The sequence below is a fragment of the Xiphophorus hellerii genome, chromosome 14, assembly GCF_003331165.1.
Source record: "Xiphophorus hellerii strain 12219 chromosome 14, Xiphophorus_hellerii-4.1, whole genome shotgun sequence".
Lineage (NCBI taxonomy): Eukaryota > Metazoa > Chordata > Actinopteri > Cyprinodontiformes > Poeciliidae > Xiphophorus > Xiphophorus hellerii.
In genome coordinates, this window is record NC_045685.1 from 28,059,179 (window position 1) to 28,083,621 (window position 24,443).

At 41.0% G+C, this 24,443-nt stretch overlaps 1 protein-coding gene across 3 annotated transcripts in view; it reads left to right on the forward strand.

The window, feature by feature from the left end:
* The window catches only part of LOC116732618 (Fc receptor-like protein 5), an 82,120-nt gene that overhangs the window by 49,734 nt on the left and 7,943 nt on the right, over positions 1-24,443 (forward strand). The window contains exons 1-8 of one of the 3 annotated variants that reach the window (XM_032582944.1): positions 7,110-7,546; positions 8,575-8,708; positions 9,042-9,077; positions 9,250-9,516; positions 9,596-9,841; positions 9,933-9,998; positions 10,073-10,227; positions 10,324-10,419. In XM_032582944.1, the coding sequence (XP_032438835.1) occupies positions 8,681-8,708; positions 9,042-9,077; positions 9,250-9,516; positions 9,596-9,841; positions 9,933-9,998; positions 10,073-10,227; positions 10,324-10,419 (894 nt within the window). In that variant the 5' untranslated portion in view covers positions 7,110-7,546; positions 8,575-8,680. Of the gene's footprint in view, positions 1-7,109; positions 7,547-8,574; positions 8,709-9,041; positions 9,078-9,249; positions 9,517-9,595; positions 9,842-9,932; positions 9,999-10,072; positions 10,228-10,323; positions 10,420-24,443 lie in introns of those variants that run through there. The other 2 variants (XM_032582945.1, XM_032582946.1) reach the window with 2 other exon arrangements.

Genomic DNA, 24,443 nt, shown 5'->3' on the forward strand with positions numbered 1-24,443 from the left:
TTGCAGAAGCAGATTGAGCTACGGACCGCACTTCAGAACCACGGGGAAGCTCGGACTTCACACCGCTAAGAAAGGACTGGGTCCCATCGCCCCATCTCTGGTTCTTTATTCGACCGTTGGTCTCGTCTCAACCCAGCAACAATTTCAAACTCTGCAACAAGACTTGGAGGAAGGACAAAGGTCCCTCAGGGATGAGGAACTGGGTTTTGCAAAAGGATTCGGACCCGTTCTGCTTTGTTACCTTTCTAAGGAGGATTTTTCCACACGAGACAAAGACCTCAACCAAGGATGCTAGAAATTCCTGTTGCCAAAAGATCCACCATCATCTGGGTATGAGTTGAATCTGCTCCTTGAAATTCCATTTCAGAACGTGCGACTTAACTCTTAGGGAAAGAAGACAGGGTAGTATGATTGTACATGTAAATTTTATTACACTGTTTTTGATCTATATACGATTGATGATTGATTTGTATGTCGCATATCCCTGCTTAAGCTTGCTTAATAAATTTATTCTACAAAATTCTAATGAGGTTGGTGGACATTGGAATTAATAGAGTCATTTAATCTTTGTCCAGTTCTTTTAATTAAGGTAAAACTTATGTACATGATTCCAGTAAATAGGAGGCTTCATAATTTCCTTTGGTGAGAGTAAATAATGACCCTGGGACTTACATCTAAGTCACTAAACATAATCTAGCCGGTTCCAAGTGCAAGTTATGATTTAGAAAGTGGGCTACCGTTAACAGAAGTGGTTATTGGAATTATGCAGCTGCGAGGGCTACTCAGCTGATTGTTTCTTAACTGTAAAGGGTCATAACTTCTGGATTGGAGGTAGTTAGAGCTAGACGAATCACTTTCGCCACCAGTTTAAATAGATTATCTCTTATAGAGTACTTTTAGGGTAATACCCAGGTCTCAGAGATTTTCCGGACCTGTTAGACGGAGAACTGGTCAGTAGGCAGCCCTGTGAAGTAGTGAGGAGTGGGCGGGGCTGACTATTGCAGGATAACCTTCAGCATGTTGTGTCAAAACTTGGAACTGAGCACAGTCTGACAACGGCCTACCATCCCCAAACTAATGCAACTGAACGTGTGAATCGCACACTGAAAACAGCCATTCAAGCACATATTGAGGATAAACACACTTCATGGGACAAATATCTTCCCCAGATCTGTTTTGCACTGCGTACTGCACCTCATGAGAGTACAGGTTTGAGCCCATCAATGATGCTCTATGGACGGGAGTTGGACACTCCCTTGGACCTCATCATTCAGCCGTTGTGGGAAGGAATGGACGACCCTGAGACTTCTTACTCGGATCACCTGAGAGCTTTGATTCAAGATGCTCATGACCATGCTCGTACGGTTCTCGCAGAAAGTCATACAAGGCGAAAGCATTACTATGATCTAAGACGACGCCCAGTCTCTTTTAAAGTTGGAGATTTGGTCAGAGCAAAATCACACCCAAAGTCAGATGCATCATCTAACTTTTCGGCAAAGCTAGCACCTCTCTACACGGGTCCCTACCGTGTCTACAAAAAGATGTCTGATGTGAACTACTGTCTAACCAAAGCAGACACTGGAGAGAAAGTTGGAGTATTTCATGTCGCAAACCTTCAACCATTCTACACCTGGGATACAGCTCCATCTGACAAACACTCAAGGCGAAAGGCTTCTGCAGATTTGGATTTCAGTTTGCCAGACAGCAGTTTGCCCCCTGCTGTTTTGGACCCAGAGACTGACTGTGATGTTGTCGACACTGCTATTGTCTCTGGCGACGTCCCAGCTGAAACTGACTTTGACTACATTGACCCTGTTTCACCCTTTTTGGACCAAAACTCTGTTCAATACACTGACACTGCTTTGGAGACAGATGTTCGCCCCCTGCTAACAACGGGTGTGCTGTTGGGGTTTCTTATAACTTTAGACCATGACGTGTTCCGAGGGTCACCACTGACTGGTCAGTCCATAAGTGGACCAACCCTTTTCATACTTCCAGGTTTGACCTGAAGTGACCTTATTTGCATTTTATGTGTTCATTGATGTTATGACTGTTGTTTAAGTTTTGTATGGACCATGTTTGAATGTTTCTCACATATTGTGCTAATTGTTCTGAGATTCTAAAAAAAAAAAAAAAAAAGTACAAAACGGGAATTTCATTTTGTAATTGTCCTGAATGCTCTCAGTCTATTTTCGTTTTACAATATTTGTCCAAGTAGACATTCACTTTGTTGGAAACTGTCATGTATGCCGGCTTTTCAATATTGTGCTGTATATTCCCTGTTTACTTTTAACAGCTTATCCATGTATGGAGGCTGGTGAAGTATTGACTGTGCCTTTGCTGTGTTCGGCTGAGGGCAGCCTTTTTTTGACCAGGGGGGAAAATGTAACAGCCGTAATTGTGTAGTGTCTCTTTAAGATACTCTAGTATTGCTAATGATGTCACAAGTATGTGCCACGGCTTCTTTTTTTAAATTATTTTTTATTATTAAACAAACAGTATACAGAGACTGGTTGAGGTATAAGAACATTGCAACATAGGTAGAAAAAATAAACAAAAACATGGAGCTAAGACTAAAGATAAGCACATAAACAGTAAGACAAATGAATAACAATAGAGCAAGATTTTAAAACAAAAGAAAAGTAGAGATACTGGCAGTTACTTTTTTTTGCAGAAACAGATTTCAAATGTTTCAATGAGGTGTAATACAATTTAAATTGGTTAAGAACAAAATCAAAACAAGGTGTAAAACCTCTCCATTTACAGCAGGATTTATATTTAACAAGCAAGAAGACAATATTTACCATGTCAGATATTTGACTATCAAGGCCATCAACATAGTATAATATGTGGGTGATGGTTATCGCTTCAATTTAAAGGGACAACCAGTTTTTAATGTCTCTCCATAGTTTAAAAGAAAAAGGACAGAAAAAAAGAGATGATTAATGATTCTTCTGGACATTCACTAAAGATACAACATGTTGAATCAAATTTAAATCTTTTGTGCAAAAATTCAGCCACTGGGTAAAAATTGTGAGAGATTTTGAATTGAGTTTCTTTAACCTTTGGTGAAATCGGCCATTTTACATACTGGGAGAACAAATTCTTTATTATAGACAGATTGGTTGTTGTCAAGATATTATTGTTGTAATCATTAAATAATTTAGATTTGAAGGCCGTCACAAGCAGAACATTATTGCACTTTCTATCAGTCACACTATATTCTCCAATTTTCAGTTTGGGTAAAGATGAAATAACATTTGAATATCTGAAGGTGTTTTGGATGAGATGGATCAGAGCTACAGGAATAGATTTACATACTTTTAGATATTCATTACAAGTACAGTTCAGATCAAATTTATTGGTAAAATCTCTATGATTTAACAAAAACCATTACTATCCATTAAGTCAGTTACAAATAAAATACCTTTTTCATACCAGTCAGTTTTAAAAATAGATTTTCTATTTATTAATATTGATCTGCTATTCCACACAACGGATCCATGTGGGGTAAAATTGTGGGTAAATATCATTTTCCTAAAATATTTGTGAAAATTAGACGGTGCAATATTAATCTTGGTTAATTCAAAATCACATTTAAACAAGAAATCCAAGCCACCGAGCTTATTAAATATAGATTTAGGGATATGAAACCACATTGAGTTGGAATGAGACAAATAGTTTTTCAGCCAATTTATTCTAAATGAACCAATCAGAGCCTCAAAATCCAAAGCTCTAATTCCTCCTTTATCATAATCTTTAATAAGATGAGATCATCTTAAATAGTGAGTTTTGTTCCTCCAGATAAATTGAAAGATTATTGAATTGTTTTTCTTAATATTCTTGTCAGAGATAAAAGCAGAATGGCATGGATAAATTAACTTGGACACTCCTTCAGCTTTGGACAGAAGAGTTGGTCCAAAAATAGTCAGATCTCTAGTTAACCAAAGACTCAAGGATCTCTTCATGCCATCCAAGCAACTTCCAATGTTTTCCTCCTCTCTTCTAATAGTATTTTTTGAAATCAGTATTCCCAGATATTTAACTTCAGACTTAACTGTAATGGAGGCAGCAGACCCTCAGAGCTGGAATGGATCGACAGAAGTTCACATTTATCAATATTGAGAGACAGACCAGATGCGCCGGAAAACATTAAAATAGATTTTAGCGCAATGTCTACCATAGTTTTATCTCTTAGAAAAAATGTTGTATCATCCGCAAATTGACTCATCTTGAATTCCTTATTAAAATTACCGATTGTCCGATACCCGGGACCGATTCGCCGCCCACAATCCGCCAGGAAGTAGACACACCCACCCGCGCTGGCGTAGTTGAATAACGAGTCACAGGCACCAATGTAACCTCAACAATCGCGATCGTTCAGAACAAATCACTTCTGCGTTGTGTGAATAAGGGCCAGGAGACAGGATGAGATGTAAAATAATTTCTCAGTCAATGGGTCACATGACTTGGAAGTTATTGAAGAAAACATTATTAAGATAAGATAAGATTTATTGTCATTGTCATCAACAGATTACAACCAGATTGAGATTTGCTCGACTCGAGTTAAGATGCAGGTTATGTGTATATACATAATATAAAAAGATAAAGAAATAAATAGTACAAAATGAGAAATAAATAGACATCAGAAGATGGTTGCAGCGCCTGGAGGTGTCGCAACAGAATTGACATTTTTAACAAAGTGGTGTCAAGAGCAGAAGTTCTTATGCCTTTGAATTTAGTGCCATGATTGCCATCGGGTAAAAACTGTTTTTTAGGCGATTTGTCCTGGTTTTTATTGCTCTGTATCTCTTGCCTGATGGCAGCAGCTGGAAGAGACCATGGCCAGGGTGTGAAGAGTCATTTAAAATGTCCAAAACTTTCTTGTGGAGCCTGGAAGTGTAAATCTGTTCCATAGTGGGGAGGGGGCAGCCTATGGTTCTCTCTGCTGCCCTAACAACCCTCTGGAGCGCCTTCTTGTCCGCGGATGTGCTGCTGCAGTACCAGACACACAGACCGTACGTGAGCACACTCTCTATGGAGCAGTGATAGAAGGCCTGCAGCAGGTCTGAGGGGAGACGGTTCTTCTTGAGTATTCTCAGAAAGTACAGTCTCTGCTGTGCCTTCTTCAACAGCTCCTTGGTGTTGGTGCTCCAGGTTAGCTTGTCCTCCAACTCCATGCCCAGAAACCTGAACACTGGGACCCTCTCCACACAGGTCCCACTGATGGTGAGAGGCTGGATGTCCGTTTTGTTCTTCCTGAAGTCGATCACCAGCTCCTTTGTTTTGGAGGTGTTGAGGAGCAGGTTATTGACTTTGCACCACTCTGACAGCCGCTTCACCTCATCCCTGTACTCCAGCTCCCCCTTCCCGCCTGAGATGAGACCAACAACAGTCGTGTCATCTGCAAACTTTATGATCTTGTTGCTGAGGTGGTTGGAGACACAGTCATGAGTGTAGAGGGTGTAGAGAAGTGGGCTGAGCACGCAACCCTGTGGCGATCCGGTGTTCAGGCTCAGAGCAGTGGAGGTGTGGGGGCCCAGTCTGACCCTCTGGGAGCGACCTGTTAGGAAGTCCAGGATCCAACTGCAGGTGGCTGATGGGAGCCCAAGGTTTGCTAGCTTGGACACCAGACGTTGGGGAAGTATAGTATTAAATGCTGAGCTGAAGTCCACGAAGAGCATTCTGACGTAGCTCCCCTGCTTCTCTAAGTGGGTCAGGGCAGCATGAAGTGCTGTGGATACAGCGTCCTCTGTGGACCTCTTTGCTTTGTAGGCAAATTGGAGAGGGTCCAGCTCAGCAGGCAGGCCAGCGAGGAAGTGACTCTGCACCAGTCTCGCGAAGCACTTCATGATGATCGGTGTGAGTGCCACTGGACGGTAGTCGTTCAGGGTGTTGATGTTGGTTCTTTTCGGCAGGGGGACAATGGTAGAGGACTTTAGGCAGGGAGGGACAGTGGCTTGAGACAGGGACTGGTTAAAAATCTTTGTGAAGATTCCAGCCAGTTGGTCTGCACAGTCTTTAAGCACCGTCCCGACACACCGTCAGGTCCCGCAGCCTTCCTTGGGTTCACCTTCCTCATCACCTGCCTGACCTCACACTCCTCTACTGAGAGAGCAGAGCTGCTGTGGACAGGCAGCTGTGATGGAGCTGTGGTTGGTGTCGCCTCAAAGCGGACAAAGAAGATATTCATCTCCTCTGCCAGGGAAGTGGTTCCCTCCGTGCATGGCTGGTTGCTGGATCTGTAGCTTGTAATGTGCTGGACACCCTGCCACACCTGCCTGGTGTTGTTGCTCCTGAGCTGCTTCTCTATTCTCCCTCTGTATGATGCCTTAGCTTGGCAGATGCCTCTTCTCAGGTTGGCTCTGGCAGAACTGTAGAGTGCTTTGTCCCCAGACCTGAAAGCAGCGTTCCTGGCTTTCAAGAGGCCCCGGACCTCCTTAGTCATCCAGGGTTTCCTATTCGGATAGATCCTCATGAGTCTGTTCCTGGTGACATTGTCCGTGCAGAACCTGATGTAGTCCAAGACTGCTGAGGTGTAGTTCTCCAGGTCCTGATGTGCAAAAACCTCCCAGTCAGTTCTCTGGAAGCAGTCCTGTAGTTGGTGAGAGGCATCCTCAGACCAGATGGTGACAGTCCGGGTTGTACTGGGGACACGTTTCCGCAGGGGGGTGTAAGCAGGGATCAGTAGCAGGGACACGTGATCAGACTGGCCAAGGTGTGCTAAGGGTTTAGCCCTGTATGCTTGTCTGATGTTTGTGTCCAGCTTGTCCAGAGTTTTATCACCCCTGGTTGTGCACTTTAGTGTTGATGGAATTTGGGGAGGACTGATTTCAGATCAGCATGATTAAAGTCCCCAGAGACGATGTGAACTTGTTCTGGTTGTTGCTGATAGTATCATGCAGGAGTCCCACGGCCGAGCTAGCGTTAGCATCCGGTGCTATGTAAACCACAGGAGGTATCGGGTCTGCATTTAATTGTGATGAACTCCACGCCGGGAGAACAGTGGCTAACAACTACTGTGGAGTTTGTACACCAGCTGTTATTTACATAAACACATAGTCCACCTCCTCTTTTCTGACCGGAGCTGCTGATCGGTGCTGTGTAGCCTGCTAGCTCGACCTCCGGGTCCGGTATGGTTGGATTTAACCACGTCTCCGTGATCAACAGAATGCAACATTCCCGGATGAGGTTGTCAGTTGCAATCCACAACTTCCATTCGTCCAGTTTGTTAGCGAGAGACCTCACGTTGGAGAGAAAGATGCTTGGTAGCGGTGGTTTGTGTGGCTGTTTCCTAAGCCTCGCTAACACGCCGCTGCGACTCCCCCTCTTTTGTTTACATCTCTGCGCCGTCGCCCTGTTGTAGATACTGGGGTTGTAATCCAGGGAGAGCCCGGTGTCCGAGCAATATCGACCGGAATGTTGTTGTGGACACGGAAAAGCTCCTGTGACAGACTTTCCCCGATTGCTTGACCAATGGCCAGTAAATTTTGTCGGTTTTAGGTGTTTTTAACCGAGCAAAGTGGAAAAGACAAACTTTGAGTCGGTGAGCACAGAGCCGCTGCGTCTACGCGCGCCGCCATCTTAGAATATTAAAATTATTTAAAATATTGAATATGACTTTAACATTTCACAGAGGACAGTGTGTCTCATGTAACAGCATGAATTAGCACTTTTAGTGTCAGTTGGTCACAAAGGTTTTATTAACATTAGTTTGTCAGCAGAGTTTGGGTCGGACATTTGTTGACGGTCCCTGAGTGAAGCTCCAGCGTTGAGGAGAGCAGGGTTAGAGTTATGATTTATGTCTTTACCATAAATAATATATTTACATCTCTATCAACTACAGGAAAAAGGAAATAAAGGAGACATGAGAAGCAACATTATCAACTATAATAAAAACATTTACAATGTACATATTTCAGTTATCAGTGAGTCCAAGATGAGAAATTGTGTTTTTTAGAAACTTATTTGAGAAAAAGTCAAAAACAAACCAATGAGAAACCAGTAAGCTTGCTGTGGGTTCTGTGGTCCTGAGTGGAACCAGCCCAGAAGGTTTATTATCATTATAATAATTATTATAAAATAATTTTAATTATAATCTTCTTCCAGTTGCTACCACTAGGGGGCGCCTGTCTGCGTCTCTTCCCTAATCTCTACTGCATCAGCAGCCTTCAGCATTTTCTTCTTCATCACCTCCATCACCTTCTCCATAGTCTTCCTCAGTTTGCCAGCTGAAGCTCCTCCATGTTCCTTTAGTCCAGATTCATTCAGTGTTTCTGTCATTTGGGTCCTCAGGTCCTTTTGTCCTGCAGGTTTTATGTTCCCCTTCTGTCACAGAGCTGAACTGAATCAGTGGCTGATGATCAGGCTACTGCCTGATTCTGCTGCAGAGGAGCTTCTGCAGTCATTAGAACCAGCTGTTGTGGACAGAGACACTAAATGTCCAACATGCTGGTCAGGAGGCCTGAGCAGCAGAAACACTGCTTTGGTCTATTAGAGTGGAAGAAAAGTGAAGTTTGTGAAGGAACCATGAGTGATGAAAGTGTCAGTAACCTGCAGCCCCTCCTCTCTCAGTGTCTCCATAGAGCAGCAGACGGACTAGCAGCAGGAAGAAGGCGGGCTCAGCTTCAGCTTCTCAGCTTCAGTGAAACATCGTCAGGTCAGATCACTGAGAAGAACAATGGAAGGCACATCTCACTGTCTGATCTGTAAGTAGAGCAGTTTTAGTCTCTTTCTGCTGGATCAGCATTTCTCTCTGTCTGACTGACACTGGAAACATTTGACTAAATGATCATCTGATAATAGAATTACTGTGGACTTTATGTTTCTGTGTATAAAATGGATCTGGTGTCTAATAAAGGGCCAGGAGATGAATTTAGTGAATCAGCTGTTTCAATAAACAACTGAACAAAACAATCAGTTATAATGTTAGAAATAAAAGCAGGTCAATACTAAAGTAAAGCTTTTAAAAATACAAATAGTCTGAATTACACAGTTTCAGAGCTTTAATTTCTAATAAACATCTTTTTATTTCTCTCTAGTTCTGATCTTCTTGCTGAGCTGCTCAACAGATCCAGGTTGGGAAATTTATGTTACATTAAAATGATTTTTAATATTCAGAGATGCAGTTTGGATTAAAGGTTACATCTGAATTTAAAAATAGTGGAAAAAGTTAATTTGTATAATTACTGAATATAATGTTATTTATTATTATTAATAACTGAAATCATAATAATTGTATCTTTCCAGTCCTCCCAGTTCGTCTGACTGTGAGTCCCAGCAGATCTCAGTTCTATCAATATGAACCTGCGACTCTGATATGTGAGGATGGATGGACTGTGAGGAGAAACACAAGCACAGACACCAGGAAACAATGTGGAGATGATGGATTTGGTAGTTCAGCTGGTTCTACCTGCACCATCAAAACCTTGTATCCATCAGACACTGGTCTGTACTGGTGTGAGTCCATCAATGGATCCTCCAGCAGCAGCAGCAGCATCCAGCTCTCTGTCTCTGGTAAGATCAGACTGTGGAGTTAGTGTTGCTGAAGCTGTGTGGAAATGGATGAAATGCTGTAGTTTGTCTCTGTGTTGAGGTGGATCAGTGATCCTGCAGAGTCCTGTCCTCCCTGTGATGGAGGGAGATGACGTCACTCTGAGCTGCAGAGCAAAGAATCCAACCCACAACCTCCCAGCTGCTTTCTATAAAGATGGCTCCTTCATTGGTGATGAAACTACTGGCAACAAGATTCTCAACTCAGTGAAGAAATCTGATGAAGGCCTCTATAAATGTAATGTCAAAGGTCATGGAGAGTCTCCATCCAGCAGGATCTCTGTCAAAGGTCAGAGGTCATCCTCTAACAGTGAATCTCATTGATAATGTCTGAGAATCCACAATCCGCTAATATATTTAATCAAACCTCTTTATTCTAGAGAAACCTCCAGCCACCTCTCCACCCTCCACCACCTCTCCACCTTCCTCCTCCTCCTCTTCCTCAGGTGAGCAGCTTCTCCTTCAGCTCTGAGTCTTGATGTTTACAGCAGACGGTTATTTAGCAGCTTCTTCTTTCTAGAGAAACTCACCAACATCTCTGACTCTACAGTCACACCTGGTCCAGGTTCTTCCTCCGTCTCTCTCCCAGTGTTGCTTCCCAGTGCATCTCTTTGTGTTTTGTTTTTCCTGTTTTTACTGGTTCAACTGGTCGTATATTTGTACAGCAAACCTAAGGTGAGACAAACCTCTTGGTTAAATCTCTTGATTTCATTCAGTGAAACTTTTCAGATCTTCCTGAAAAACTTCCTGGTAACTTTGGATTTATTTCAGGTGATGAAGGAGGAAGAGGAGAGGATGACATCACTTCCAGAAACATCAGGATGTTCCAGAGGAAACAGAAGAAAAGCAAACCAGGAACAGGAAATGGTGATTATGTTCATGTGTTTTTGTTTCTGTTAGATTTTCAGATTGATCAGAAAATGTTTCCTAATGAGGATTTCCTGGCCTCCATTTTAGATTCTGTTCATGTTATTTTTTAGAGTCTGAAGAAACAAGTAATAATGAATTCAAAACTCAAATGGGGATTATTTTACAGATGTTCATGCATTTAATATATCTGTCTACATAAACAGCATCAGGTTTTATCTCCTCTCAGCAGCTAATAACCAAATAATGAATAAAAATGTATTTATGTCGACATGTTTAAACTGAGCAGAGAAACTGATCAGCTTCTCGTCTCTATCAGCCTGAATCTCATTTCATCACAGGAACAGAAACTATCAGTTTCTAAAATTAGGATCAGAATAAATAAGCAGAAACCAGAAGCAGAGAAACGATCAGAAACCAGCCGACATCAGCAGGAAGCTGAACTTCTGACAGGAAACCAGAAATCAAACAGAAAAAGTTGAGTTTAAAGTTTCCTGCCATGATGGACAGATTTAACAGATTCATCTGGAAACAATTAGATTCATGTTAAACAGAAACAAGACAACCAGGCAATGCTGGAGATGACAACTACAATGAGGAAGTAATTCATAAAACATAATGTGTTTTATATTATTACTGCCTTTTATTCAGTCAGTGTCTCATTTTTCAGAGCTGCTTTAATTCTTGCTTCATTTTTCTGCTGTAAACTTTTCAACTTTTCAGTTTCTTGTTTTTGGGTCTGAAGTTTTGATTGAACAAGTTTTATAACAAATCTAATAAAGTAGAAATGAAGTTGACTTCACAGAAACACGCCATGCTGCAGAGTGACGATGCAAACCACCGACCACTTCTGCTTCTGTTCTCAGAGCAGAGCTTCTGGGACTTTGACTGGACCGTTTGGGTCTGAAAAGACTCCAAATAAGGAGAGAAAAACGGCTGGTGATAAAAATAATTGATGTTCATGTGGTGGGCGGGTTGCAGGCGGCCTGTGAAGGCGGCCAGTGTTTACTGGTTACTGGTGGAAACGTGTTGCAGACCGCCATGTTTTCTGCTTTCACAGCCTTTTCCTTCAGGGCGGTTCTAACCTGTTCAGAACCTTCAGCGCCCCCTGGTGCTGAACAGAGGTAGTGTGGTTGCTGTTGGAGAGTCTAAAGTGTAAAGAAATATATATTTAATCTCTGTGATGTTGGAAATAATCAGTTATTGACCCAAGTTTTCACATCGGTGCATTCCTGTTTAATAGGATCTAAAACTGCAGCTAAGAAGCAGCTTAGTGACTGAACTGATCAGACCGATCAGAAATCAATCACTTTTATCACTGATTCTGTTTTCTTGTCTGTTTGCTCTTTTCTAACAACCTGTGTTATAAAACCACAAATTCATTTTGGTTTTCTGTCAAAATGACTGAATATTATTATCATTTTAACATTATGATGGTAGAAAATATTATAAATGTTAAAATAATCAGACTGTTACTGTTGGATTGTTCCTTTAGAGCGCTGTTCTAGTTTGATAGAAAGGCCTTTAATAGACCGTTGCAGCAATGAGATGATTAGAGAAACGACTGATAAAGAAACAAACGTATTTTAACTAAACTAAGTCATATTAGCATGTAGCAAACTCCCTCCATTGAAGGACGACATTTACTGATCATTTCTAGGTTTGATAGAAATTAACCCTCTTAGCTTAAAGTAACATTTATAACGTAAATAACTTTAGTTTCCTCATATAATTAAACTATCAATCAATCAATCAATCAAATTTTATTTGTATAGAACATTTCAGCAGCAAGACATTTCAAAGTGCTTTACATCATAACAAACACAGAAACACAAAGCAATATAGAATCAACTAGAACATTTCTGAAGAAATTTAGCCGGGGCCTGCCAAAGCGTGCCCGTCGGTTTGGGCCCGGCGTTGTCATGCTAGAAATTAGCATCGATGCTAAAGAACGCTGCAATGAAATCAATAGCATGTGGAGAATCACAAGAACGTTAAGTAAGGTGGACGTGCACCATTCAGTAAGATTTAAAATTTGTCAAGGCTTTTATTTTGGAATTTTTGTTAAACTTCATTTCAAAGGGCCAAACTAATCCCATGTGTAATAGTCATTGGGTTAAAATAGTTATATAATGCTCAAAACACAAGTAGTTGATGTAAAAATATTAAAGGCTTTTATTTTGGAATTTTTGTTAAACTTCATTTCAAAGGGCCAAACTAATCCTATGTGTATCAGTGCTTTGGATAAAAAAGTCACATAATGCCCAAAAGAGCAAATACCTGATGTAAAAATTATCAAGGCTTTTATTTTGAAATTTTTGTTAAGCTTTATTTCAAAGGGCCAAACTAATCCCATGTATAACAGTCATTGGGTTAAATCAGTTATATAATGCTCAACAGAGCAATTACCTGATTTAAAAATATTCAAGGCTTTTATTTTGAAATTATTATTATGCTTCATTTTAAAGTTCAAAACTAATCCCATGTGTAACAGTTACTGAGTTAAATCAGTTATATACAGCCCATAGCAGCAAGTAGTTCTAAAGGCCAGTTAAGTCCTGATCTGTTTCAACTGAGGGTTCCACTATAGATAGAACTACAATGATGCGTATTTGTAGTCCTAATCAACAGCCAATAGCCTCTTGAGTTCCGTTGCTATGTTAAATAAGTTTCTCACCAAAGTGTGAAGTGTTAGTGAGAGAGGTTGGGGCAGACAAATCTCTGTTTGAGCCAGCCAGTTTTACCCAAAAAAAGCATTGGAAACAAATCCTTTCCATTCGGGAACCGTAATACATATTCGAAAACCGTTTGAAGCGTATGAGAGGTCAATGTGTCTTCTGCGATAGTCCCGAGATTCATGTCTGTACCTCACTCAGAGCATTTACAGCGATGAGAGAAAGAAATGTTGTGCCCAGATCTGGAATTGTAGTGAAATACATGGGAGAGAGCCTGAGATAGCCTCAGAAAATCCTGTCGCATGACTTTGCTCTGAAGCACCGTGACAGAAAACCGTACGGTCTAGATAAATTTCGAAAACATTTTACCGGAGCAGACATGCGTATCAATGTCAGGACCGATTTTGATACCAATCGTGCGATATTTGTGGGCGTGATGGCGATTTCAAAATTATTTTGGGGTGAAAAATTCTCTTCATTTCTCACTCTAGCCGAGATCTAAAGGCCCTGACTCACTCTAATTTTAGGAAAAATGAGAAACTTTGGGTCGCTTAGAGGCAAATTGTGGACAAACCGTAACTGGTATCGACGAGCCGTCTTCACTTTCGAAGACATCACAGACGTATCTACAAAATGAAATTTGAATGGCATTTCTACGTGAATTCGTGACGACACAGAAAATCCTCAAAAATAGGGTATTTCTAGGATTTTTCCCATTGACTTATAATGGGGGTTTTTTCGTAGTTTTTTGCGAATTATGTCGCCATGTTAACCCCGAATCCCACCAAAAGTAATAGCTCCAATGGCGTGAATTTTCTGCACGTTTTGATACCTCATTTGTAGGTGTGCACGCAGCGGTATGAGCCGCATTAACGGTTACGGAAGAAAAATAAAGATTAAAGAGACGCTTTGTTGGGTGTAGAGTAATAGGTTCCTGCCATTGCTTTGCATGGCAGGCCCCAATAATCAAAACACAGCATTAAGTCAAGTTCCATCAATAAATTTGTAATTGATTACATTTCAAATACAATCCTAAACAGGTTGGTTTTAGTCAAGATATAAAAGAAGTCAGTGTTTCAGCTGTTTTACAGTTTTCTGGAAGTTTGTTCCAAATTTGTGGTGCATAAATGCTGAAAGCTGCTTCTCCTCATTTGGTTCTGGTTCTGGGGATGCAGAGCAGAACCAGAACCAGAACCTGAGAGGTCTGGAAGGTTGATACAACAACAGCAGATCTTTAATGTATTGTGGTGCTAAGCCATTCAGTGATTTATAAACTAACAGTATTTTAAAGTCTATTCTTTGAGCTACAGGGAGCCAGTGGAGGGACTTTAAAACTGGTGTTATGTGCTCTATCTTCCTGGTTTTAGTCAGAACGCCAGCAGCAGCATTCTGGATCAGCTGCAGCTGTTTGATTGATTTGTTGGACAGACCTGTGAAGACGCTGTTGCAATAATCAATACGACTGAAGATGAAGGCATGAATGAGTTTCTCTAGATCTGGCTGAGACATTAGTCCTTTAATCCTGGAAATGTTCTTCAGGTGATAGAAGGCCGACTTTGTAACTGTCTTTATGTGGCTCTGGAGGTTCAGGTCAGAGTCCATCACTACTCCCAGGTTTCAGGCTGATCGCTGGTTTTCAGTTGTAATAACTGAAGCTGTGCATTGACTCTAGATCTATAACTCTAGATCTATAATTCTAGATCTATGACTCTAGATCTATGACTCTAAACCTATAACTCTAGATCTATAACTCTAGATTGTTCCTCTTTAGGTCCAAAAATAATAACTTCAGTTTTGTTTCTGTTCAGCTGGAGAAAGTTTTGGCACATCCACACATTTATCTGTTCTAAGCATCTGTTCAGTGATTGGATGGGGTCAAAGGTCACCTGGTGACATCGTAATGTAGAACTGTGTGTAATCTGCATAGTTATGGTAGCTAATATTATTTCCTGTTATAACCTGAGCTAGTGGGAGCATATAAATATTGAATAAAAGGGGCCCTAGCATTGAACCTTGGGGTACCCCACATGTGACCTTTGACCTCTTTGATGAGAAGTTTCCAATTGAAACAAAGAAATCCCTGTTCTTTATGTAGGATTCAAACCAGTTAAGCACTGGACCGGAGAGTCCGACCCAACTCTCCAGTCGATTCAGTAATATGTCATGGTCAACACTGAGGTCCAACAGAACCAGCACTGTGGTTCTGCCACAGTCTGTATTTATATGGATGTCATTGAACACTTTGACTAGGCCAGTCTCTGTGCTGTGGTAACCATGGAAACCAGACTGGAAGGAGTCAAAGCGGTTGGTTATCGTAAAGAAGCTAGTTAATTGTTTAAACAGCTTTTTCAATAACTTTGCTGATGAATCAGAGGTCAGAGGTCAAAGGTCGGCCTGTAATTCTGCATTAGTGATTTGTCCAGATTGTTCTTTTTTATAAGTGGTTTGATTACTGCTGTTTTCAAAGCCTGGGGGAAAACGCCTGATGAGAGCGATGAGTTACTATCTGGATCAGATCAGCAGCAATAACAGGCAGGACTTTCTTAAAGAAATGTTCTAGAGTTATAGATCTAGGACATCCAGACAGCAGGAACTGGAGCTTATTTGACTTATAATTTCCTGTAGGGTTTTATAATTAAGTAGTTGGAATTGGGTCATTTTTCCTGTATTTGTTTTGTTTGGGCTCAGCATTGGTACTGACTTTATAGTGGATGTTCAGATTAATCCTCTGATTTTTTGAATTTTCTCTGAAAAGAAGCTGGAAAACTGGTTGTAGGCAGCAATACATTGGAATTCAGGCGGTAACGTCACAGGAGGGTTTGTGAGCCTGTCAACTGTTGCAAATAAAGCTGGAGCATTGTTAATGTTTTTGTTTATGACATCTGCAAAGAAAGCCTCTCTTGCATGTTTTAGTGTTAAATGATAGTTACGTAGACTTTCTTTATAGATGTCACAATGAACGTGGAGTTGAGTTTTACGCCATTTTCGTTCTGCCCTACGGCAGAGTTGTCTTGCAGATCTAACTGTTTGTGCATTTCTCCATGGAGATTTCTTTTTACCAGACACAACCTTCATTTTAATGGAATCAATAATATCTGAGATTTTAGACTGAAAATCTGTCAAGAATTGATGTGGTGTAGGTGGTGAGGCAGACGCAGGCCCTGGGGCTTTGGCCTTGGGGAATGCTTTAATTACATCCAGGATCTCTTCCACAGTGATGTCTGCATTAAGAGCCTCACCAGCGGCTTCACTCATCCTAGGGAGATTTAGATCTTTGAGCCAGTTTGAGATATTTCCTTTTGCCTTAGACATGTACAGTCGTTCATAATATTCTTTAAAGGAGTCATTTATACCTTTTAGATCAGTTATAATTTTTCCTGTCCTGGACTTAATTTCATGAATTGCCCTGTTGGCCTGCAAACCCAGCAGTTGACGAGCCAGTAATCTATGGGGCTTATCACTCAGCTCAAAGTGTTTCTGCTTAATTTTGAACAACTGATCAAGCACCTGTCTGGACACGATGGTGTTATATTCATATTTTAGAGCAAAAATGTTTTGTAAAGTCATAGGATCATTAGAGGACTTGTAGTTAAATTCTAAGCGTGCCAATTCAGTCTCAATTCCTGCGAGACGTTCTCGCCTTTTGTTTTTCAGAAACTTTTTGAAAGAAATAATATGGCCTCTGATCACAACTTTAAAAGTTTCCCATAGAGTAGAATCTGTAACATCTTTTGTATCATTAGTGTCTAAGAATTCAGAAATTTTATCGTCTAGGAATTTACAAAATGTCTCCTCTGATAGCAAGGATTGGTGAAAGCGCCAGAAGTACTGTTGTTTCTTATGGTTAAGGTCGAGAGTCAGTGAGACTGGAGAGTGGTCCGAGATTAAAACTGTATGGTATTTTGAAGATATTACATTAGATATTAATTTAGAGTCAAGAAGAAAATAATCTATTCTTGAATAGGCTTATGCATATTTGAAAAAAAGGAATAATCCCTCTCCACCGGATGCTGCAGCCTCCAGGCATCAACCAGATTTGTTGAGGTCATAAGGGTGTTCAAAACCGCAGAGGAGGAGGAGGGAGGCTGCCTTGTTCGAGTTGATCTATCCAGGTAGTTGTCTAGCACATAGTTAAAATCCCCTCCCAAAATTAGATGAGTATCAGCCAGGTCAGGAAGCAAATTAAATATTTTTCTAAAGAAGCCCGGGTCATCAAAATTAGGGCCATATACGTTAAGAAGCGTGACATGAAAGGAGTATAAATATCCCGTTACCAATATGAATCTACCATTTGGGTCAGTCACAGTGGAAATATGTCTAAAAGGAACTGTTCTACGAATCAGAATTGCCACCCCTCAAGCTTTACCTGAAAAAGTAGACTGGAAAATTTGGTTTGCCCAACTGCATCTCAATAACCTCTCCCTGCCTGGTCTTATGTGTGTTTCTTGAAGGTATACAATGTCCGCTGATAAGGACTTTAAGTGAGAAAATACTTTAGCCCTTTTTAGGACATGCCCCAAACCCCTGACATTCCAACTGGTAAAGTTTATGCCACCGCCCTGTAATGACGTGTTATGGTACACAGAAAATTTTCAACAGAATGGCTTCAAAGCACTCATGTGTTAGCCTGACAGTGTACTGCAACATGTAAAATACTTTTTGAACAAGAAAAACAAACAAAAAAGTTACCCCCCTCCCCCCATCCCACTTTCCCAAACAAAGCGAGAATAAAAACCCCACATAGAAAAATAGAGCAAGCCGGGCGTATGGGCCATACAAATACCGAACTAACTCCGCAAAAAGGCTCCTCTATCCATTCAAATTTAACAGACTTAGATTATGGTACAAACATCCAGCTGTTATAAAAGCGATTCCGGTCCCCAATGACCCAAAACAATGAGCACATACCACAGTGGCTCTAACCTCCAGATACTCAGTGGCTTTGTAAGGATTCTGCAAAGATCCCTGCATCCCGCGGCGAGGAGAACGTCTTATCCGTAGAGCCAACGGTGACCCGTAGAGCCAACAGTGTCCTGTATCCTGCGGTGTCCCGTAGGATACAGGACCCCGCACCTCGCTCCAGAATCCTGGAGCCGCTTCTTCACCGCATCAAAAGCCTGCTGCTGCTTCATCACCTCTGCTGGGTAGTCAGGGAAAATGTAGATCGGCTTCCCCTTGAAACTGAGGGGGAACTGTTGACGGGCCAGTCGAAGAATCGTCTCCTTGGTCAGTAGTAGTGAATTCGTGCTATCATTACCCTCGGCCACGCGCCATCACCAGGCAGCCTGCTTCCCAGCCGATGCGCCCGGTCCACATCCAGCTGTGTATGAAACTGATCCACACCAAGCAGTTCCGGAATGAACTTCATCAGAAAATCTCTAGGACAGGGGTCACCAACCTTTTTGAAACTGAGAGCTACTTCATGGGTACTGAGTCATACAAAGGGCACCAGTTTGACACGCTCTTCTGAAATAACAAATTTACTCAGTTTGCCTTTAGTTATACATTATCAATAATGATTAATGATACTCATCTATGAGAAGACACTGATCATGTTAATGGTTTCTCCCAATAATTAGCAATGAAAACAAGGTGGGAAACAGATATCAATATTCAGCACTTTATCTCTTTTAATCTCAGTAATTGTCACATTTTTAGATAATCACTTACATCACTACATTTCATAGGAAAAATGTCCAATTTTCACTAGCCACTCACAAACATTTTTTTTAGCAAATCATGAACTATGTTGCACCATGTTTCAAAAAGTTATCAATTATGTAATGTTAAAGAAAAATCAACTTACATATTTTTAAATAAATCTTGTCACATTTTGAACTCATGACCAAATCTGCTGCATTTTTAACAAAATTATAACTTATATGTCATGAACACACTTTTAAATTGAACACAATTCCTCAATATTTTAATTAAACTTTGCCATGACACTGCCATGTTGCCACTAACATCTGGCATTGGTTTCTTTATTAGTGAGAAGACTGGCATTGCATGCTGTTCACCAGTGCACTGTAATCTGGTGTGTAACTTGAAACTGCAACTGTGAGTGCATCTTTCAGATGTGCATCAGTGAGGCATGTTCTGTGTTTGTTCTTAATGAAGTTCATGTCAGAAAACGCTGATTCACAGAGATAGGTTGAACCAAACAGGCTGGCAACCTTCATAGCTGCTGTGCATACACCACTGTACTTCTCTGTGTCAACAAGGGACCAAAAGTTTGGTGCAGTCTGGTAAACTTTGAGGTGTAGGTCATTTTGCAATGTTATGATTTCCATCTCCACCTGTCCAGCATCCAAGTTGAATGTTGCACTTAGTTTCTCAGCAAAGTATGTTGTGTCCACATTCATGAAAGGATTGGAAATGAATGACACACATGGCTCAAGCTGATCAAGATCACAAAACCTATTCTCAAACTCTTGCCCAAGTCTGTTTATGACTTCACAGTACTTTTCTGCAACTTTGTCAAATGTCTCAGATGCAGAAGCATTGTTTTTCAGCACCAACTGCACAGAGGGAAAGTGCAGCACTTTTTTTCTCTGTAAATCCACAGAGAAAATGTTCCTCTTGGCTTTAAATGCATTTAAAGCACTTATCATATCAACAACAGTTTTACCTTTGCCTTGCAGCTCGCAGTTCAAGACGTTTAGTTTCCCAGTAATGTCCGTCAAAAATGCAAGGTCAAGGGTCCACTCTGTGTCTTCTAGCAGTGAGACGTCTTCGCCTTTGGACTGCATGAACTCTTTGATTTCACCCAAAAGTGACAAAAAACGAAATAAAACTCGTCCTCTGCTGAGCCATCGGATTTCTGTGTGTAGCAGCAGTTCACCATCTTCAGCTGACATCTCCTCCAATAGCACCTTGAAAATCCTGTGCTGTTTAGCTTTGGAGCGGATGTTGTTAATGATTTTTACAACGGGAGTCATCACGTGCTCAAAGCCGATCACTTTTGCACATAACGCCTGCTGGTGAATGACACAGTGATAATGCAGAAATGTTGGGAAGTCTGGGTCACCTTTACAGTGAGCGATGAAACCTGTATGTCGGCCGATCATAGCAGGAGCCCCGTCTGTTGTCACCGCCACCAGTTTTTCCAATGCTACCTTCTTCTGCACGAAAAACTCCTTCAGCGTGTTATAAATGTCAACTCCCCTCGTAGTTGTCTTTAAGGGCAGTAGTGTCAGGAGTTCTTCTCTTGTGGAGAAATCTTCAAACACCATCCGGATGAAGACCAACAGCTGAGCTGTACTGCTGCTGTCCACGGACTCGTCGCACTGGATGCTAAACCACCTGCACTTTGCCAGATCCCGGTCCAGCTGATCGCCCAGGTTACCAGACATAGCTGACACTCGTCTAGCCATCGTAGATGCCCCCAGTTGGACGTCGGAGAGAGTACAGATTAGATCGGTTCCATTTTTGTCATCTTTAAGTACAGTGTTAGCTATTATCATCATTGCTTCTTTGACAACTGCTCCATCTGAAAATGCCTTCTTCTTCTTGATCAGAAAATGTGTAGCTCTGAACGAGGCTTCGGTTGCTTTTAGTGACTTTTTTCCCGCCCTCGTGAAAAAAGATTGTTGCTTACCCAAAGCTGCCTTTAGCTCACTGGCTTTTTCTGCACGTACTGCGCTTCCCGGTGGGTAGTTAGCATGGTAATTTTTGTGACACGTAGTGAAATGTCTCTCAATATTGTGCCGCTTTGCCGTCGCTACGGTCGCCCCACAAATGAGACACACGCAGGTTTCTTTCACAACCGTAAAAAAGAACTCCTTCTCCCATTCCTCGTTAAAGTGATAAGTTTTCTTTCTTTTTTCAGCCATATTTTTGGGGAAAGAAAATGCATTCAGCACCCATCTTCGCTGTGTCCGCTAGCCTACGTTCCATTGGCACTGGTTTTGTCATGCGCACAATACTGACCATTGAATTAGAACTAGAGTAAGTCAGAGTTCACCCTAACTTTTCTAAACGTCATGTATAATGAGGATATTTTTAAGATACTGTCATTTTTAAAGCTATATAAATGCAAGTGTGATTAAAAAAAGAATAGCAACAGAATAAAAAAAATTTTAGACACAGCTCACTAGTGAGTTGTCCTATATTTAGAACGGGCTTGCGGGCGACTCATGTGGTCCTTGCGGGTGACCAGGTGCCCGCGGGCACCGTGTTGGTGAGCCCTGATCTACATAAACCAGTAAGGTGTTTCCCCATCTTAAAGAGAGTTCCGTTTAGGAAACTATGCCCAGTTCTTATTCTATTTATAATTATCTCTTCCCTCCTGTTTAATCCTCTGATTCTTTCTACATCGACTGTATTTTGTATTCTAAATAAATGTCTTCCATTTATTTCATTTACCCACCTAGCTTCCCACATCTTCTTGCTTTCTTTCCAAATTATACTTTCGCCTTCAGATTTAGATAACTTTTGTAGTGGCACTCTGCGTCCCAAAAGTTCATTGTACCACCTTTGCAGTTTGTCTAACAACAAATATTTGAATCACTCGACTGAAACCAAGTCTTCTTTTATGATGTTTACTTAAAGAACTCCAAAAGTTCACTTACAGAAAAAATGAAAGGCTCGGTACAGATCGGTCAAAAAATTGTGTTGCTTCCACCGAATCCAACTGCAATCTGACCTCAAACGTGCACACGGGCAATGTTAATGTTATGCATTGATAGGTATTTTCCTTTCGAACCTAAATAAAAGAAAGAACCACAGACAACGTATATGAATTTTATGTAGAGCTTTTGCAAAAGGGAAGGCTCTATCAAACTTCTCCTCCGAGCAGTTCTACAGAGCGTTCTGATCTGCCCTCACAAAAACTCCTGTTTTTATTGTCAAAGAAGAACAGGCAAGGGGGCAGTCAGGAAAAACAACAGAGGTCGTAAAGCTTCTAACCCAAACATCTAACAACCCAGTTCCAGATGTGATATCTGATCAAAGGTCTGAGCCCGGTTCAAATCTCGGTCAGTACTGTCAACAAAACAAAATACGACTGTTCACAGGTAGTTACTAAATTAGGAGGTGTTCTTGTAAAAGGATTTAAGGTCTGAGAAACTTAGTTTTATCTATTTCTCGTAGAGTTGAACAGACAGTAGTGACCTCCAGGTCATTTAAAGAAGAGAACACTTTAAACAGAAAATCACAAAGATCTATAGGCTGAATGTGAACTAGAGTAAGAATAAAATGATAATACCAAAAAATCTCTAACATGCATTACGTAGTGGAAGCCAAAATTACTTTTCACAATAAAAGTATCCCTTTATATTAACTAAGTTATACATTCCAGAAAATATACTCATCATGAATTTCTTAAAATTAAATTAAGCATATTTATACATTTTTAATCTAAATTATTATTCTATATGAATTCCCCATTAACTGGCTCTTACATTACCCGGCCCCTAATTGGTGAGGCTGGAAAACGAAGCATTTATAAACTTAAAACACCAAGAGCCAAAATCCTTAAATAAAATGTCCACATATAAACTTGTCTTCTTCATTAGTCTTCTGGCGTAGCTTCCTGAAGCAGGCATAGCTTGTTCACAGGTCGCTCCAGCGTGCTGGTATTGGTCTTCAACTTCACTCTTCTCACTGCTCCACTTGAGTCTGGCAGTGTTTCAACTACTCTTCCCATGACCCAGGAGTTGCGGGGGGAGGAACTGTCCACCAAAAGCACTACATCGCCTGCCATGAAGTTTCTTCTAGGCTTCAGCCATTTCTGTCGCTCCTGAAGAAGTGGAAGATACTCGCGTGTCCAACGAGCCCAGAATAAGTCTGCGAGATATTGGACTTGCTTCCACCTTCTTCTGGTGTTGATGTCATCTTCGCTGAAGACGCCTGGAGGCAGGGTTGGTTGAGTCTTCAGAAGTAGCAAATGGTTAGGGTTACCATTGATTATACTCTTACCGTATCCAACTGCAAACTGACCTCAAACGTGCATACGGGCAATGTTAATGTTATGCATTATGTAGTGGAAGCTATTAAAAAAAGAGGATCATTTAATGCTAGCTTTGGATAAAACGTTTGGCTCCTTCCTCTTTTAATTTTGCCCGGGATCCTCGGCGAGCGACGCTCTCCGTGGGCGACGCGCAGCGACGGCGTGCTGCTAAAACGAAACAACAACAAAACGTGTTGACGTCACAGATCACGGAGTTTAATCTCATACAAAGCAATGAACAACAAAGCTGCAGAGGAACAGAGATATGCATTTTCTCATAAAAATAAAAAACACACACAAGGGGAAGACAAACGAACACAAAGACAAAAAAGGCAAAAAATAGCGGCCGCTCTCTCTCTCTCTTTTTTCTTTGGCATGCTCCGTGTACGTAATTTTATACCAAATAGGTGTTTCCCTATTTAATTTATGCAGCCAAGGCGTTCCTCGTGCTGACCTATTAGAAACTCCCTCAGCACTCAGAGAACTTGGAAACTCCCCTCATTATGGCAAAGGTGTCTGTTTTTTGTCCAAGCAAAAGGGCGGACCACTTAGGTCAGGGGTGTCCAAACTTTTTGCAAAGAGGGCCAGATTTGATCAAGTGAAGATGCCCGGGGGCCAATAGTTTGTTCGGACATTTTTTAACTACAAAAGTTTCACACACTGTTATAAAACAATTTTCATTGTCACAATTATCTTTATTTTTCAAATGACAAAAAAAACAAACAAATATAAGCCACTCAGGCAAATGAGAACAACTCTAAAAACACAAATTCTGCCTTTCTTTCATATCTGGAGAGTCAGATAACATTGAACAAACTGTATGAAATACCTTAAATTTACATGAGTTTAAAAATATCTTTGCCTCAAGAACATTTTAAACAGGAGTTAAAGTAATGCAAAGTTGTCTGTTATTATTAAATCTTAAAACAAGTGAATTTTGCTCGTCATTTACAATATCTACAGGTTCATAACCAAATCTTACTCAAGAGTTTAATAAAAATAAGTGCCATAAATCCAGGTGCATAAATGTTCTTTTGGCTTTTCACTGCTGATAGTGACAGATGTTGCCGTTCAAAACACTCAGTTTCATGTCCTCAACTCTCAGTGCCACACTGTTACGTGCCAGGCAAACATTTTTCTCAAATTCTTGCTTCTTCTCAGGGCAAAATGTTCTCCACCATTTTCATAACACAGTCTTTGATAAATGTACCTTCAGTAAAAGGTTTGCCATGTTTAGCTATTAACATTAACATCGTAGCTTGCGTTGGTGGTATTTTCTTTTGACTCACAGGCCCGCGTGAAGAATCGCTGTTGTGATGCCAGTGCAGCTTGGAGCTCCTTCAGTTTTTCAGCACGGTCACTTCCTGTTAGCTTGTTGTATGTGTTAGCATGTTTAG